Source organism: Setaria viridis, chromosome 4 (genome assembly GCF_005286985.2).
Source record: "Setaria viridis chromosome 4, Setaria_viridis_v4.0, whole genome shotgun sequence".
NCBI lineage: Eukaryota > Viridiplantae > Streptophyta > Magnoliopsida > Poales > Poaceae > Setaria > Setaria viridis.
The window spans coordinates 11965571-11984720 of NC_048266.2; the positions used below are offsets into that span (position 1 = coordinate 11965571).

Sequence of the window (19150 nt, forward strand, 5' to 3'; positions counted from 1 at the left end):
TAGTTGCCACGCTAATGGCACGGGACAACAAGTGCCGTTTACTAATTGATTAAGGGTATGATTCTGTTCAATTTAATATTTGATCGTTCTGCGACAATTTCACAACTTGGATCTGAAAAGGCCACAAGAAGTTGGCCTTCGATCGTCTCTCTGTGTCTGCATGTAGTGATCCTTTTTCAGCATTGGATGATAAAAATAAACAACCAACAGCTGGGTCGTGTTGTTAATTGTGACTTTAATTTGGATGACAACCAATCGTTAGGCTCAGGTGGTTTTGGAGACAGTATCACCTTTGGCAGTGTACGTATCTAGCCAGTTTCAAACCGGTGGATTTACATCAAGATTAAATGATGGGTCATCTAATTTATTATTGAGCCTTTAGACAAAGCCGTGTGACTCATCACATCCGTATTAATGTGTCAAGTGAATCACGTACAGATGTTTCTGTACTAGTATATACTTAGATTGTTTTCCTTCTAAATACCGGCATTTTCTTGTCGTAGTGAAATCAGCACAATATGAAACACTGCAAAAGTGAAAGGAAAGACAATAATGAACCCATAATCTTTAATCCATTGACGACAATGATAAAACTGAACTGTAAAGTGGCATATTGACCCCACAAGATCGTTACATTGGAAACAAAAAGGAACACAAAGGACGATACACTTGACAACCCGGGGTGCTCCAATGGACAACGCAGGTAACAGTGAAGCTTCAAGACCATTGTTACACGGTATGCAGTCTCGCTACCAGCACCTGAGTAAAATACAGCTTATGTTATAAACCACAGGAAAAGAAATGTGACGCAACAGTAACATGTTTTTCTACAGGTGGTCATTTCGCAGGTTGCAGAGTAATCAACAGAAAATATACTTTTCAGTCACTTACAGATCTTCTTATCTCAGCTGCTGAAAATTTAACACCACTATATTAAATGTTCTACCAACAATGTTCCTGCCTTAATTTGCCAAGGTTTACACAATTTTAGTCTCCCTTAGATTTTTATATCTATTGCTTAATTTAGGATTCACCAACCCTGATTTTTTTGTGATACATATGTCTATAATAAATTCTTTCTCAGTCCACATCATTCCTAACAAAAAACAATAGAAGACAATAACTACTGAAGTCGAGTTAAAATCAAAAGCAAAAAAGAAACATAAACCAAGTTCAAGTGAGTTAAACAACAAGAGTCAATGTCGATAAATTCCGTTTACCAAATCCGGGAAGAAGGGTCACCAACTATGATCAGGCGGGCATTGGCCCTTGTCTCTAATGAGGCAATCACAAAAGATGGCACACGTCTCCTTGATCACAAACGGTGAGCAGGGCGCATAGCAAGCTCTTGCAGCCACGTTAGGGCAGCAAGCTTGCTTGGCGGCCTCGACTTGGATCGGTGGTGCTGCAACTAGAAAGATCATGACTGCCACTATGGCCAAGCTCTTAAGGCACTTTCCATCCATATTATTAACACACAGAGAGATAAGGTAGGGAGAGAGAGAGAAGATCGAGTTGCTGTGTACTCAACTGCTGTTAGAGACTTGCATTGCTCTACTTATATACAGGCGAATGTGTTTGGTGCAAACCACTTCAGTCAACACCTAACCCGGGAATGTCACAATGGCAGCATGGGACACATTTTTGCGTCCCAATCCTTTCTTTATCCTGCTCCATAATCTCTTCAGATTACGAAAGGTGAACAAGTATATACAGAAAGCTGGAAACAATCTATGTCGGTCTCGGCACATCCAGATCGATGTCTCTCCTTAAGTATTGCTTGCGCTTCATGCCTGGACATTAACAAATGGTTAGGTGCAGCAACATGATTCAACGACAAGATGCAAATTTTCTAGTCCTCGAAAGCTGGATAGCTCATGTGATTATGCCACCGCATTCTATTTGTTATGGTTATCCTCCTGTTTAAATATGCAAACCCGTGAAAGCTCTGTTCGATAGAACAGAGGAAGCAAAAGAGCCTGAACATGGCGCCCAGCCAGCCATCTCATCTTACCTGTGGTTCATGTCTTGCTGACTGACCTGTGCTTCTACACCAGCTTTTTCAACTTGGAACGGAATAGCTATACGGAGCAAATTACTCTTGCCACAGTCATGAGGAGACCTACGTAGTAGCATTATGTGAACTATCAATGACTTATTACAATCTGGTCAATAACAGTTGACGTTTTAGATAAAGATCGGGCAAACCTTTGACTATCAATGACCCTTTTTACAATCTGGTCACTAACAGTTGGCGTTTTAGATAAAGATCGGGCAAAACTTTAACTATCAGTGACTTTTAATTATGTTCTATAAACATGACAATAATCATAGATGTACGTTTGTCTTGATAATACTTTTGATGATCTTATATATATCCATTTGATTTTACGTAATGTGTATGTTCTTGTAGGAAAATAGTGCTCACAGCCACACAGGCACAATAAAAAGTAACCAGAGTACTTATTATAAAGTACAGGAGTAGTTTTGCGTGACGAGCAAATCTGCAACGTGGTATTATGGGCGTGTTTAGAATGGCTCTGCAGCTGAACTCCAACAACTCCAGCCAAACACCCTAGCTCCAAAACTCCATGGACCTACCAACTTCATGGAGTTGTAGTGCAAATGGGGGGGAAGTTTTGGAACACCTCTTTTGCAGCTCCTAAACCACCCAATATGAACCTCCTCGTGGAGTTGGTGGGTAATTACCTACCAATGCCACTGATTAAAAAAACGGTCCGTTTCTTTTTCTCCCAAGACCCCCTCCCCACACGCCACATCTCCCTTCCACGATTGCTCTGTTCTAGGCTTCTGGTGCCCGACCCCGCCGTCGCTAGGGTTCGGCCGCTGCCACCCGCACCAGAGGCAGCCGTCCAGCCCCGCTGCCGGCCGCTCGCCTCTCTCTCCTCCTCCTCCCGCGTAGGGACAGCAACGCGAGCTCCCAGCAGTGGCGGCCGCGCGAGCTCCCCTCGGGCAGTCGTGCCTGCTCCCTCAGCGGCCGCGCGAGCTCCCCAGCGGGCAGCCGCGCCTACTCCCCCAGTGGGCACGCGAGCTCCCCTGTGGGCCCCGTTGATCGCGCCGCCAGCCGGCCATTGGCCCCCTCCTGCGCGACCGCTGACCCCGTCCCGTGGAGCCGCCGTGGCCCCGTTGGGCGCGCCGCTAGCCTGGTCGCTGCCCCCATCCTGCGCGGCCACCGTCATGCTCCGTCGCGCCACCATTGTTGCGTCCCGAACGCCGCCGTGCCTGCTCCCTTGGTTGCGTCCCGAAGAAGAAGATAAGGTGTGACCGAATGACAAGTGGGGTCATGGGTTGGGGTAAAAGTGACAATCCATCCAAAAATACCATCCTTTTGGAGCTGGAGGCACCCATCTAGCCAAACATCCCATTTTAACAGTTCCAACTCCACCTAGAGCTGGCTCCACCTGGAGTTCTGGAGTGGAGCAGCTCCACTGGAGTTCTGGAGTGGAGCAGCTCCACTGGAGTTCTGGAGTGGAGCAGCTCCACCCAGAGTTGAAGCCATGCCAAACAAAACCTATAAAGACTAGGGTTTGTATTGGTAGTCTCGCTGAGCCGAGAATCTGGACAAGCCTGCCAATTCCAGCTACGCTTAGATTGCAAATGCAGCCCGTTTGGTTGTTCCCCTAGCTAGAAGCCCGTTTGGTTGTGATTAAAATGCCGAGGTTGTCACTTGTTTTTCCAGCAAAAAAATTACTTTACTCCATCCACAAATATAAGTGATTAAAACTTAATTAAAAGATGTATGCACCCAGGGTCTGCTGTAAGTCCTAAAAAAATATGCATGTACCCCTTATTTAACATCGGTAGGGAGGTTACCGAATTAGATGGCAGGTTTGCAGGTGAGTAGGGTTAAAATGGAATGTTACCAACCGGCCAATAGTTCATGGGCCAAATAGAGCTTTTTACTTGTTTGCTAGGTGAGATCATGGGCTACATCATCATAGATAGCCTGGTCCAGCTACACACTAGGCCAGCCAAATAAACATCATAATAGGAGGAAGAAGGAGGGAGGCGTGAGGAGGCGTGAAAATAGGAAAAGGTCCTATTCACCCCTTCGACTATGGGCCGAGTCTAGTTTTCACTTGAACTCGAAAATTATCCGGTTCAGCCTCCTTAAACTTACAAAACCAGTTGCCAGTCCTCCTCGACTCGAATCCACTCCGGTTTTATCCTACTATCTCTGTCTCTCTGACTGCTTGGACCCATCGGCAAGTTTCCCTCCTCTCCACCACCCTCTTTCCCGATCCCTTCCATAACCAACAGCACCGCCCAACCTTGAGTAGGTGCCTCCTGCCGACCTTCCCCGTGGCGACACTGACTTGCGCCTGCTGTTGTCGCTCCACCACACCCTCCGCCTGGCGGCCTACTACTGCTGCTTCACCGTGGCCGCCGCCTCGTACCACCCGAGCGGCAACAATGTCGCGGCCCCGGCCCCAGCCCCGCGGTCCTCCCTCGTCGCGGGGGTGGCGTGGTCGAAGGTCGGCCATGCATCGGAGGATGGGTGCAGGCCGCAGGCGTAGGGCCGCAAGGGGTCGGACTACCCCAACGCCGCCAACCCCTTCCACCCCTACCAAGCTGCCACACCCAGTCCCGACCTAGAGCCGTGGCCAAGCCTCCTCCAACTCCGCACAAGGATTCATCTAATCTCCACGCGAATCAAACTTCTAGCTATCAGAATTGAGTTCCTCCAACCGGACCTACTCCAATTGCATGCTCTGGCTATCAGAATTGAGTTCCTCCACCCGGACCTACTCCATTTTCCTTTCTTTGTTGGGACCCTCTAGCTATCAGATTCAGTCATAAAAATCTATCTAATTATTTACCATCCGATCTACAGCTGATGGCTCAAATTCCCTCTTTCCTTTTTACCTTATCCCTCCCCTTCCACATCGTGGCAAACTCCAGCAGCCCACGCCGCCATGTGCTTCTCCGTCATTCTACGCGAGGACGCGCTCCCCCGCCTCCACCTCCACCCTACCTAGCTCCAACGGCGCCGCTGCTGCCAGATCCGTCACCCTCTCGACCGCTCCCTCCCTAATCCGTGGGACGCCCCCGCAGCAATCTCCGTCTGACCGCCATCCTCCACCACCGCGGCGGACGGCGCCCCCGCCGCCTCGCCGTCCCGCCCTCCGCCCGCCTCCTCCACCATGCCAGCATCCTCCCCAAGCATCCCTCTACAGTCGGGAAGTCACAACCTCCCAGACCCCAAATCTCTAAACCCTAACCTGAACTGAGTTCGCCGGAGTAAGCCGTTGCGGGAAAAGAAGAGGAGCTTGCCGGGGAAGAAGGCTACACGAATCTCAACTTGAATCCCAGAGTAAAAAAATTGACAGATTTTTCCCCTAAATTTGTTGACAGATATTTAGCAAAACTCTTCTTTGTTTTGTCCTTCATCGGTTGACAGATGCTCGCCGTAATGGAGTTCGCAAGCGTATTGTTTTCTGGGGTTTAAGTGCTTGACAGCTTGAGCAACGATGAGTCTCCAAGCTGCGGCTGGATGGGACCTATCAGGAGGTCGGCTGGCCCATCGCTGGGGCACCAGGACTCACGTCCATCCCCTACACGGCTGTGCCTCCGTGTTGTGCCGCGCTGATAGTGGTGTGTGGGAGGGAGGGCATTAGCTATCGAGCTGACCGCGAGAGTGCCGCATGATGGGGATCCGCTTGTCCTTGCTGGCGCAGCCATCGCCGGGCCGCGCCGAGAGGCCTGGCCCGGGGATTTTGGTGGCTCAGGGCAAAACTAAAAGGAGGGCCTATATATAGTAGTAATAGTAAAACAGTTAAAATGTATCAAAAACAACATTCATATCAAAGCAATTTATTCATATTTTATTTTAAAAGTTTTTCTAACATTTCACATGCGAAGTCACTAAATGATGGCATCAATATTAATCTGATGCAACAATTTCTTCTCAATGCCTGATGCATGCCTTCTAGATGACATAAGGGTGCTGAAATTTTTAACAGGACAATTAGTAATTTATTTACTAAAGGCACTGCCACTCAACAAATTTAGTAAATTACCCAGTTACAATGCTTCTGGTCTTCTGCAGTTGTCGATAATGATGGGCCATGGTTCAATCAGGTTTACGTTGTTTGCCCTAAAGTAATGCCCTGCCCAAATGCCCCAGATGGACGATCGATTCACGTCTGAACTCTGGAGATTGCACAGAGGGCAAATTATGCATCATACGTAGAGACCAAAGGAAGGGCATCAGGCGCGCCGCGCGCGACAGACGAGCAATCGGCGTTTGGACGACTCGCGCGCGTGATGTGGTGGGCTCCTGGCCACGTGTGCATGCATCGCGTATGGAATGCTGATGGGTGCTGTCTTTTGGGCCTGGATCTGGTCCAAACGGAAGTTTACAACTACGTACAGCCTGCTGCTAATACCACTATACCTATACTGTATATACATGAGGAAGTGTCCCTCCGTTTTGGATTCAAGTGTGGGTGGTTGTATGTCCGGTTTTGCAAGTTTGAGGAGTCAGAACAGACAGTTTTTCAATCTAGAGTGAAAAAACGGACTCGGCTCATACTCCACAGGGAGATAAATAGGACTTTTCCCGCGAAAATACAGCAGACAGCAGTTTGCGGGCCGTCCTGATGCGGAGGCAGCCCCGGCCCACCTGCAAATTCTTTTGCAAAAACAAAATTGGAAGGTACCCAAAGGCCCCCCGGCAGGCCGGCTTGACACTTTTGCCCTGCCTACAGACAGTTACGTAAGTAGTACTTACGTTGTACTCTCTCTATCTCGAAAGAGTGTCCATTTCATCTTATATTTGATCAAATTCATATAAAAATATATCAATACTTTTGATGTCTGATAAATTTCATTATATTCGTTATGAAATATATTTTTATAACGTACCTATTTAGTGTTATTAATATTGATACCTTTTATTGTAAATTTGATCAAACTTAAAATAATTTGATTTATCTTTAGATACTCTTCGCGGGTGGAGACAACAGGGTCAAACGAGGCGGATCAATCCAACTACTCGCTTGGCATGCGATCCAACTACCCGCGCCGCTCCAGCCTCCGCACACCTCCAGACCTGCGCGTACGTGTGGCTCTCGTGAGCGAACAAACTAACCCGCCGCACCACCCGCGCGCGCGTGTACATACACGCTGCAAACGCAGGCGCGCGCCGCACCATCGGACGATATGCTAGCATAGCATTCGACTGGATCACGCTACCAGTGTCAAACGCGCGCGGGGCGGCGCCGCCGTGTACTCGTCCTTATCAACACACGGGGGCGGGTTGTCCCTGTCCATGCGGATCTGGTTGGGTAGGGTGTAAACGACGCGCTGATTTTCGAGGCCCTGCCGTGCAACCAAGGATGATCGCACTTTGTCAAAACGGGCTCTTTCGTGGCTCGGGAGACTTTCCTTTGCTTACCGGCTTGGTCGTCGTGGAGTAATGAAGCCGCCGTACGCACTGTAGTAGTGTAGTGAGGTTCAGTCCGCGTCGTCCGCCGGCTCCGCGGCAACGGGCTCGCGTGATGATCTCCCCGTCCCCACGACCACGGACCACCCCCACCGGTGCGCACGGCTGCACGTTGGTGTCGTACGTGGATGCGTGGTCCCGTTCCGCCCGCAGCGCGCGCGAGCCTCCTCAATCCTCTCCGCCCTCGTGAACTAACGAACCCGCGCACCGGCGCGCGCACGCAACCGTGGGGACGCACCACACCCCATCACACCACAAGTCCACGGCCGCGAGCCCAAGATACGGGCGACGGCCTGGCACACGCGGCACCTGTCCCCCGCGCGCCGTCGTCCGCGTCCCGTCCCCATACCACCCGGTGGGTGAACTCCAGCTTCCTTCCTTGCACGCAGCGCTTGGCGCTTGGCATGAGAGGACAGAGGAGAAGAGGGCGCGAGAAACATTCAAACATTACACCGGCTTGTTCACACAGTTCACCGCGCGCCACTCTCTGTCGAATGGAGACTCTTCATTCTTCAGGGAGGCACCACTGCACCACCAACCCAGTTGTGTTCGTGTACTTTGTACTATAGCAGGCTATATAGCTAGTGGCTGGTTGAGAATGTTGCATATTGCAAATCAGGGTCTTGATAATTTGCGTCAGCTTCGCCAATCCTGCTAACTTGCTTTGATAACAACAGGTTTTGAGTGCAAACGCTTCTACCACTGACAGGACATGCATGGGTACAACAGGTTTTGAGTGCAAACGCATCTACCACTGACAGGACATGCATGGGTGGGCCCATCTAATAATAAGATGAAGCTCAGAGGCCCCATCTGACAGTAAGATTACTACTTGCCAACCAGCTTCAGATTAGTTTTCTCCATATATTACAGAATGCAACTCCGGTTGGCCTACACGGCCACTCTTATGGGTTGATCAATGTGTATCAGCCTGGAGGCGGCAATTCTTTAGGTGCCATGCTAACGGCACGGCAGCAGAAGAATCCCTGTTGAAAACACAGACCATACGCCGATACGCGTACCAAACGCTGGATGCGTTTACTTTACAGGTGCAATGCCCTCTAGTTGACCAGCTACATACTAAATGTGATGTCATGTGCATGGCCAGATTATGCGCCTCTTTGGCTCACGAGCACTAAACTTTAGCCCCCGTCACATCGAATGTTTGGATACTAATTAGAAGTATTAAATATAGTCCAATTACAAAATTAATTACATAAATGGAGGTTAATTCGTGATACGAATCTATTAAGCCTAATTAGTCCATGATTTGACAATGTGGTGCTACAGTAACCATTTGCTAATGATGGATTAATTAGGCTTAATAGGTTCGTCTCGCGAATTAACCTAGGGGTTCTGCAATTAGTTTTATAATTAGCTCATATTTAATCCTACTACTAATTAGCACCCGAACATCCAATGTGACAGGGCTAAAGTTTAGCCCTGGTATCCAAACAACCCCTGTATATCTGTGCTTGTGTTGTGTGGACAAACAGGTACGTTCTTTATTCCTTATGATCCTCCTACGTGATCTCTCAGATTATTCCTGTGCAATAACAGAGGGGAGGATAACATTGTACTCACTCAAAACTTGAATCAGCCTGGCTGTCACTAACTCACTTCTGCAGCTAGCATGTGGTGATCTCGACCCGCTGCCCCCAAAATATTGCGCTCGGGGCTCATGCCTGTCAGCCTGTGAATTAATGAAGAGGAGCAACATCTTTGATCGACAACTTGCGATTTTTCTAACCTTAAAACCTGGAGATGGCATGTGATTATATGTGGTCTGAATGCTGTCCGTTAAGGCTCATGTGTTTGTATATGCAAACCCATGGAAGGCCTGCTCAATAGGATATATAGAGGCTGCACATGGCGGCCAGCCAGGCGTCTGATTTGAAGGATCTCCGTTCGTTGAGGTCTCGCGGCCGGACTACTCGATAGTGCGTTGGAGATGGAGTTGTGAGCCAGCATCATTACAGGTACAAACAACCAATGCTTTTTTTTCGCTGCTGAAATGTGAAATCTCACTGATCTAAAAAAAATCCTGTTCTTTTCGTCAACGAGGCAGTCCGGTTTCGCCACGATTTTGCAAGGTTTCAATTCGTGGAGTGTTCCGGTGGCCGGTGTGGTCCTCCTGCTCCTCCGTCGGTGCCACCACGAGATCGTGTGGGCTACGATCAAGCAGCAACCCTCGGCCCCCTGTGACAAAAGAAGAGAGAACGAAAAGCAACGAGAAAGAAAAAGGTATAGCCAAAATTGTTGATGATTTTTCTTTTTTCTTTTTTTTTGGCTACGGTGGGTGTCAGTGTACGTCTGCTCGAACGGGCGTCTGTTTCACTGTTGTAACCATTTTAATATCATATTTTTGGCTTCGTATATGAATTATTAGGAGCACGTTGCGGCAAGAAAGTGTGATACGGATCACCTGTAAACAAATCCGACTAGCCAGCAGCTCAATCATGATCGTTAATGAATGCCCCCATCGGCACCCACAAAAGAAAAAAAAAGGTTCCATGCGACGAGGGTTGCCAATCTTCCATGGCAATCGACGCTGTGGTCGGCTCTGTAAACCATCACCTATAGGCTATATATGCACCAAGATCTTTGTAGTTTGTATAATCTAAAAAAATGTAGATTCTTAAAATTTATCCTAAGTCAAACTTGTCAAACTTTCATAACATATAACATCAAATTAGTTTTAATAAATTAACCATAAAATATGTTTTTATATTACATTTGTTTGGTATTATAGATGTCAATATATTTTTGATAAAATTTGTCAAAGTTAAAAGGAGATTGAGTTAGGACAAAATTAAAATGACATATATTTTGGAACAGAGTAGCATATAAATCACTCTCCTCGCTGCACAGTGCACAATTAAAAATAGGTTTGTAGTGTTGAACACCTATATACTGTCATTTCTTAAAAGGTTTCTGTTAAGTCATACTAATACTCGGTTGGCTTAAGTCAAACACACTGAAATTCTAGTTTTACTGAAAGATAATTTTGAACTCAATCCACCTTCTAGAGATTCTAACACCAGTCATTATCTTGTTTCACCGGTAGTTCCAAACAAAGTACTACGCTGAAACCGAGTTCATAGAAAAGGTTCCATGTAAAAAAAAAATCCAGTAGAAGGTCCATCTGCTCGTGCATTGACTAAAATTACAGTTAAAACAATTTTCTCCACGGGAATCGTGAAAAAAAAGAAAGGCTGTCATTTTTGTAAAAATTCTAGATAACTTTTGAAACTTCCAAGGATGTTTTTCTTTGGGTAGTCCAGGATTCCACCGAGATGGTGGAAATATTTTCTGCAGCTAAAGAGACTCACACAGTCTCTCTCGGGACTCTCCCCCACTTGGATGTGGCCCCCCCACACCCATCTCATACCATAGGTATAGTAATACCCACTCCCGTAATTCCAAAACTGCCCTTGTTTTACCAAAAGTCAACCCCCGGGCCTATTTAACCCCGAGGGCACCTGTCCCTTTCCACCCCCAAACCCAAGGCCAAATCCGGGAGAGGCAGTGACAGTCGGGTAGAAGCTCCAGCACCGCTAGCGTCGACGCCGGCAAGCACCGTCCGAGAGGCGCAGCAAATTGGCAATGGCTTCCGCCGCGAGGGCTGCCGCGTCGTCGCTCGCGTCCTGCTGCCTCCTCTCCAGGTCCTCCGTCGCCGGGCGGCCCGCTGTCGCCGCCACGCTCCGCACGCAAGGTAACGCTCAAACTGATCGCTCCGTGCTTCGACCCTGTCCCGTTTAAGATCGTAGACATGTCATTCCCTATTCTATTCCGTGGCGTCCTTTTTAATTTTTTTCCTCCCTTTTTGGCCGGCTGGGTTGTTGTTGTTGGCCCGCGCCATTGGTCGTGCTTGTGCGTCCTCTCTGTCTGTGACGCCGTGACTGTGTACGCGGCCTGACACGGACGCACGTCGCCTTGCAGCAGCCTACCCTGTCACGTACTCCTCCATAGTCAATCCTCATGGCAGGGCAGGGCACCACAAAAAGTGTGTGCGCTACCTAACTGAACGGGGTAACGGCAATTTTTCAGAGCACGAGTCAATTTTCAAATAGATTGGTAGTTCGGTACGAACTCGTACGTGCCGAGTCGTGGCACCTTACGGGCCGTTGATTGATCAACGTGCACAGTTCAGTTCAGCTGCGGGGTGGTGACACTACCTCCTTCCGTCGTGCTGCTACAGTTGGTTATGCATTGTTTCCCCATGCTGCGGGTTCAGTTGGAGCTTTACTAAACAATTTGACTAAAAATGACTCCTCGTGTGAAGGAGCATAGAAGAAGCTGGAGAAAAAGCTGATTTGTTGAGCCGGCTGAAAAACTTATAAGCCGGCTGAAAAGCTGAAACGGCTGATTTGTTGTGAGAGAAAAACACTATTTGATGGCTGATAAGCCGGCTGAATAAGCTGAAGTGAAGAGGTCGAAAATTTTTTGCTACTCCGACTTGAGCCGGAGCCTTGCCAAAAGAATAGAAAATTTTCCGAGATGACAACGAATGATTGCAGTATGACACTACTTGATCTTCCGTGACCACCAACGATATAGTCGGTCTGCTCGTTGTGTAGTCAGAAAGACGTACAGGGAACTAACAAGTTCCCATGGTTACTTTTCGTTTTTTCTGTCGAGGATGTGCATGAAATTTATGATAAGAAAATGTCTCGAATCCACAAACAATATATCAGCAGCTAGCTAGTCGTCGGTGTAACGTTAACGGGCCTGTTCGCTTCAGCCGGCTGAAAAGCTAAAACGGCTGATTTGTTGTGAGAGGAAAATACTATTTGGTGGCTGATAAGCCGACTGAATAAACTGAAGCGAACAGACCGGTTGTAAACATTTTTTTCACGAATCCTCCCACTCCCATGCCAATGCCATGCCAGTGTCCTGCTAGCTACTAGTACTAGAGTTTCTCCAAGGTTAACCCTAGCTATTTCATGGCCTTGTTTAGTTGCGTGCCAAATTACTGTTACAGCACTTTAGCACAATGTAGCGTTTCGTTTGTATTTATGAATTATTGTCCAAACATTGACTAATTAGGCTCAAAAGATTCGTCTCGCAAAGTACAACAAAACTGTGCAATTAGTTTTTAATTTCGTCTACATTTAGTACTCCATGCATGTACCGCAAGTTTGATGTGATGGGGAATCTTCTTTTTGCATAGCGTGAAAGTTGGGAGTTGGGGTGAAGTAAACAAGGGGTAAAGGGAAAAAGACACTTTCAAATTTCCTTCATTTGAAAAAGGTCCAACTGCACGTGCAGTGACCAAACTTGACAAGCACTTTGCAGAAGATCCCTCAACCAACCCCATCCCGCCATGCAGGCTGCAGCTCACACGCACACGCACCCTATCTCCGTCTCCCTTCCATGTGGGCCCCACTCCAATCACATCCACAGCAGCCAGGCCCATGATACCCGTTCCAATAAATGCCAAAAATGCCCTCGTTTTGACACCCGGGACTCCAACCAAATCCCGGGCCTATCTTTATCAAAAAAAAAAATCCCGGCCCTATTAAAATATCCCCCTCGCTCGCTTTCCTCCCCAAAACAAAGCCCAAATCCAAGAGGGAGGCAAAGGGGAGGCAGCCGGCAGCCATTACTCCTCCAGTCCTCACTCCCACCCGCCACCACCACCGCAGCAGCTGCTGCTGGGGACGCCTGCAAGTACAGGAGGATATCCGCTTCCATTACTGAGCGGCGGCGGCGGGTCAGCAGCAGCAGGAGCCAGCAGAGGGTTCGATTCCGGGGGCGCAATAAATTCCCCACGCACCCATGGCACGGAGGGCCGCCTCCTCGCTCGTCTCCCGCTGCCTCCTCGCCAACAGGGCCGCGGCCTCTGCCGGCGCCGCGCCCGCTGTCCCCTCCGCGCTCCGCAGGCCAGGTATCGTCTCGATTGATTTCATTTGATTTGTATCGCTCCGCGCTTCTTGGACCTGACCTGCATGACATGATCCCTGAGGCTCATGTTAATAAGCGAGCAGTCGCGGTATGATTTCGTTGACCGCTCCGTATCCTGTGGCCTTCTGTTTCGTGCTCGTTACGAAGTCTCCGATTCCTACGGGTTCTTGATCTTGGTTTGGTTGGTGAGCATAGGGCACCATGTTTTTTTTTTTGATATCACCGTTTGGCTGCAGCTCTGTTTTTTCTTTTCTTTTTTTCCCCTTCGATACCTTCAAGGGACCGGGATGCTGTGAGTTCACCCTTTCTTGTTGAGCTATGGATCTGAATCCCCAGTGTAAAGGTGCCCCGCTTCTGAATCCCTTTAGATTGGTGACAGCCTTTGGTTTGCTTTCTTTTTAATTATTGGTTCATAGCTGACCGCTGATGTGAAAGTTGAATCTTGTAGATTTCGCCCCCTTTTTAGCGCGCAAAAAATGTGATTTTGGCCTCTAATTTCCACTAAAGGGGATCCTATTAACGGAACGATCATCTCATCGTGATCCCCCGTGGCTCTCCCCCTCCCTCTACCGCTCTACTACGTGTGTGTACTCTACGAGCCCTCATCTCTTGGACTTGGAGAAATGGTCCTGGATTCCTGGCAGCTCGGCCATCACACGTTACTTTCACCCACTGTCTGTTCCCGTGTCCGCTCTGCTCAGCTGAGACGAGACGGACGCAGCCTACCTGAACAGTGGGAGTACCGGAGTAACATGGACAGGCTTTGGGGCCATTTCCATATTTGCCCTCGCCCTTACGACTCATGATGTGTGGCTTCTTGGCCTTGCGCGTCATCAGTGAGTCACGGAGTGAATAGGAGTTCGGACTTTCTGTGTTTCGTGTGCTCTGGGGATAAGATTTTCCGGGACATGATAAGACGCCGAGTTTTTCCTCCAGTCCTTATCGGTACTGTGGAAAATCAGAGCATTTCGATGTCTGCAGTTCTAAGTCTCCTAAAAATTCCTGTCACATCGAATGTTTAGATACTTGACATCGAATGTTTAGATACTAATTAGGAGTATTAAACATAGATTAATTACAAAACTAATTGCACAGATGAAGTCTAATTTGTGAGACGAATCTATTAAGTCTAATTACTCCATGATTTGACAACGTGATGCTACAGTAAACATGTGCTAATGATGGATTAATTAGGCTTAATAGATTCGTCTCGCGAATTAGTCTCCGTCTGTGTAATTAGTTTTATAATTAGCTCATATTTAGTCCTCCTAATTAGCCTCCGAATATTTGATGTGACATGAATTTTAGTTCGAACTAAATATCCAAACACCCTTACCTTATTTGCTTACTACTCAGCTTCCTGGATTATTGGTGGTGAGGCTCGCCTAGTCACTTTCATAATTCTACATATTGCAGAAGTATTGTCACGTCTGACCATCTGGCTCCTGTACATCTGGACCTCATTGAGTCCTGACACATTTATGAGCAAAGTACTGTCACGTCTGACCGCAGTGCACGAATTCTTCCTGCAGTTGGGACGCGCGGGCTGTTGCCAGGGGTCCTTCAGAGGTTCAGCACGGCAGCTGTAGCAGAGGAGCCCATCTCGCCCCCAGTCCAAGTGAACTACACAAAGCTCCTCATCAATGGCAACTTCGTTGATTCCGCATCCGGTATGTTACTTCCATTTCATTCCTATTTGAGTGAATTATGCTACTTCAGCTGGTTAGCATCAGTTCAATTAGTTATCATGCAACTGTAAACCTGTTACATGGCACATGCTTATTGTAGCTTTTCGTGTTCTTGATGATAACTCAAACTCATCATGTGCGATATGCATTTTTCATCTCATCAGGCAAGACCTTCCCAACTCTGGACCCTCGTACGGGGGAGGTGATTGCTCATGTGGCTGAAGGTGACGCAGAGGACGTTAACCGTGCTGTTGCTGCAGCCCGCAAGGCTTTTGATGTGGGGCCATGGCCAAAGATGACAGCATATGTAAATACTCATCTTGAGATTTTAGTTTCCATTTTGTCATTGTGACCTTCAGCCATGCTCACAGCTGGTTGGAGTTTATCTTTGCAGGAGAGGTCCCGTATCCTGCTGCGATTTGCTGATTTGATCGAGAAGCACAATGACGAGCTTGCTGCTTTGGAGACATGGGACAATGGGAAGCCATACGAGCAAGCTGCCCACATTGAAGTACCGATGGTGGCCCGTCTTATGCGTTACTATGCTGGTGACTGCCTTTTTTATATTAATTGACGAAAATTTTCAAGAATAATACAACATACTTACATGTCTGATTTGGTTCAATTTCTTTTGTTTGTCTGCAGGTTGGGCTGATAAGATCCACGGGCTTGTTGTTCCGGCTGACGGTCCACACCATGTACAGGTCTTGCACGAGCCAATTGGTGTTGCAGGTCAGATCATCCCATGGAACTTCCCACTTCTGATGTTTGCCTGGAAAGTTGGCCCTGCTTTGGCATGTGGGAACACTCTTGTACTCAAGACTGCTGAACAAACTCCTCTATCGGCTTTGTATATCTCCAAGTTGTTGCATGAGGTTCGTGCAAATAATATTTCATGTTTTATTTGGTTTTATTAGTATGGGAATTCAATTAACAATCAATTATTGTAATTGCACTTATTGAATTTACCTTGAGAATAGGCTTTATTTCAACAGTCAACCCCTTTTTATGCTTCATGCTTCATTGATTTATGTTGTGTTTTATTGGGAATAAAAGCCGCTATAGTATTAGTCAAACATGTTCTTTTTTATGTATTATATGATAGATGTATGGAGTGATATCTTAAACTTTAATGTTATTTTACTAAATTTGCTCCCTTGAGATGCTATGCACCATCACCACTCCCAAGAGGGTAACATATTAGAAATAAAAACAAATTATGTTAAGCCAAATGTTTCAAATTTCAGTACACTGAGTCAATTGTTTAGTTCTCTGTTGATGTGGTCTTGTTCCAATGCATATACAGGATCCTTGTTTCAATGCATATATAGGATATGGTTGCAACGCAGACTGCAAAAGTTTAAATAACTTATGCAAAATGTAAAGAATGCACCTCATTTTATCTTGAGGGCTAAAAATCCCAAGGCAATCCGTAATGGAAAATCATATCTTATTCATATAGAGAAATATAAAGGATCTGCATGCCTACTTTGGTAGGCATTGATTGCGAAAGTTTAGACCTGTGGATTAATAAGGTTAAGCAACATCTTTTTGAGCTGTGGATGAAAACTACTATATTTTAATCAGAATTATTTAGAAAACAGGAGGGCCAGGCCCCTGCTTACAAGATGTAAAAATTAGAAAAATATTGTGATTTTGCTTCAAAAGAAAAATATTGTGATTACGTATGTCTCGCAAGTATAACTGCATTTACAGATCTAGCCATGCTTGAGTGTTTTCAAGATGTAAAAACCAGAAAAAACAGTGATTACACATGTATTTCAAGTATAACAGCATTTACAGATCTAGTTGCACATTGAGAATGCAATGGACTGGTACAGATATAATATATAAGGAATAATTTTTTTATAGCCTGTAATTTTATTTTTCAACCCGAGCTGATCATACCTTGGATGTTATATAGGCTGGACTTCCTGAGGGTGTCGTGAATGTCGTCTCTGGTTTTGGTCCTACTGCTGGTGCTGCTCTTGCTAGTCACATGGATGTTGATAAGGTAGGCATTTCTTGTATTTTCTTATAGAGAATGGCCAGAACAACAATACACTATGAGTAATCATATATTTCTTTCCTTCAACAAAGCTTGCATTCACTGGATCTACCGACACCGGAAAAATTGTTCTTGAGTTAGCCGCAAGGAGCAACCTTAAGCCAGTGACACTGGAGTTAGGAGGCAAATCTCCTTTTGTCATCATGGACGATGCTGATGTTGACCACGCTGTTGAGCTTGCTCACTTTGCCCTGTTCTTTAACCAGGTATTTATTGGCACCATGTCAAAATTAGCATGATAGTTGTGGAGTTAGTTTTTATTTCTTTTACCAAACGTATTTCCTTGTCTTATGAATTTGTAAGGGACAATGCTGCTGTGCTGGATCTCGCACGTTTGTACATGAACGTATTTATGATGAGTTCGTGGAGAAGTCCAAAGCTCGTGCATTGAAGCGCGTCGTTGGCGATCCATTCAGGAAAGGTGTAGAACAGGGCCCTCAGGTACATATTGTTCTGATTCAGCATGTTTAATAATTTATCAAGTTTCCAACTTCTATAATCACATTGCCAGCCATTAATTTTTTGGAGCTTCTGGAGGTTTGACATTTGCTTCATGTAGTAGTTACATCACCAACCAACTCATACCAACTTCTCAGTTCACCTAGTGAGCTATTACATTGCCAATTATTCTTCAATACAACTCATGCAAATTTAACCATTCCTTCAATCAACAAAAACCATACAATAGAATCTTGGAAGTTTCTTCGTTTGAGATGGATGACAATGTTCACTATTGTGACTCTAAATTTCCTCCACATTGGGACTGATGATAACTTGCAAATTTTGTTCATTTGTAGATTGATGATGAGCAATTTAACAAGATCTTGCGCTACATTAGATCTGGTGTTGACAGTGGAGCTACCCTTGTCACTGGTGGTGATAGGTTGGGTGACAAAGGTTTCTACATCCAACCAACGATTTTCTCAGATGTGCAGGTAAGCTTTGACTGCATCAAAGTACTATTGGAAAATTGTTTTTTGTCTCTTGCAAGATATGATTAATATTCCACAAAAAACAAAAAAAGTGTATGCTTAATATTCATGATCTGGCTGGTATAGGATGGCATGAAGATTGCTCAAGAAGAGATATTTGGGCCTGTCCAATCGATCCTCAAGTTCAAGTGAGTATTATGCTCTTGTCCGTGTGTCTAATATCTGAAACTCTGAGTAATAGCCAAGCAATTAACAATTGCAAATAAATCTTAAGCTGCAATCAATTAGGTTTGTAACCTTTTGCCCTGCTTCAACAGAGATCTGAATGAGGTTATCGAGAGGGCAAATGCAAGCCAATACGGATTGGCCGCTGGTGTGTTCACCAAGAGCTTGGACACGGCCAACACCCTGACACGGGCACTCAGGGTCGGTACCGTCTGGGTGAACTGCTTCGACGTCTTCGACGCCGGGATCCCCTTCGGTGGGTACAAGCAGAGTGGCATCGGGAGGGAGAAGGGCGTCGACAGCCTGAAGAACTACCTGCAAGTGAAGGCCGTTGTCACCCCTATCAAGAATGCCGCCTGGTTGTAGGTGTTGCATGTGTGTGACCCTACTGACATGGACTGGGAAGTCCATTTCCTCTCTACATCCCGAACAATGTGAAGATGGCGATAGTCGGATCGATGACGATGAAGAAGGTGAAGAACAACCCTAATAAGATTTGCCCTAATAAGCCCTTCTGGTTGGTGCCTATCTTGTGTAATTGGTTCCTCTCTTTTGCTTTTGAGACACAAGACTGTTATATTGTAGCAACGGATTTGTGTTCATTATGAAAAAGAAGTTGGATAATATTTGCGATGGACATGGAAGTAGTTGGACAGCGTCGAATCCAATTAAAACGCTCAGACGTGAGCTGCTATTATATGCGAAATTGCGAAGGAACTACGTGGTTTTTTTGGATAGCAGAGCATGTGCCCACCCACGGTTACGGGAACCGATTCTTTTTGGACTTTGGACAAAAAAATGAGTCAACCTGCATAACACAGTATGGCAGGATGTGGTCCTGTTTGTGGTGGGTGACTGAAGA

General features: G+C 46.4%; 1 protein-coding gene and 1 long non-coding RNA gene across 3 annotated transcripts; one reads left to right on the forward strand and one right to left on the reverse strand.

The window, feature by feature from the left end:
* Positions 1 to 553: 553 nt before the first annotated feature.
* LOC117854169 (uncharacterized) lies at positions 554 to 1720 on the reverse strand. Its single transcript, XR_004640188.2, has 2 exons — positions 1221 to 1720; positions 554 to 759 (listed from the first exon to the last, which is right to left on the reverse strand). It is a non-coding gene; the product is annotated as an uncharacterized lncRNA (long non-coding RNA).
* A 9339-nt stretch (positions 1721 to 11059) lies between these two features.
* On the forward strand, positions 11060 to 18925 carry LOC117852750 (benzaldehyde dehydrogenase, mitochondrial). Of its 2 annotated transcripts, none has more exons than XM_034734989.2 (11): positions 11060 to 11183; positions 14908 to 15045; positions 15228 to 15370; positions 15458 to 15611; positions 15709 to 15938; positions 16988 to 17077; positions 17164 to 17337; positions 17435 to 17572; positions 17929 to 18066; positions 18190 to 18251; positions 18381 to 18925. In XM_034734989.2, the coding sequence occupies exons 1-11, from the start codon at positions 11075 to 11077 to the stop codon at positions 18652 to 18654; spliced, it is 1650 nt and encodes a 549-aa protein (XP_034590880.1). In that variant the 5' UTR covers positions 11060 to 11074; the 3' UTR covers positions 18655 to 18925. The 2 variants fall into 2 exon arrangements, with proteins under 2 accessions (XP_034590880.1, XP_034590879.1); XM_034734988.2 differs by lacking the exon at positions 11060 to 11183 and adding an exon at positions 13018 to 13358.
* Positions 18926 to 19150: the final 225 nt, after the last annotated feature.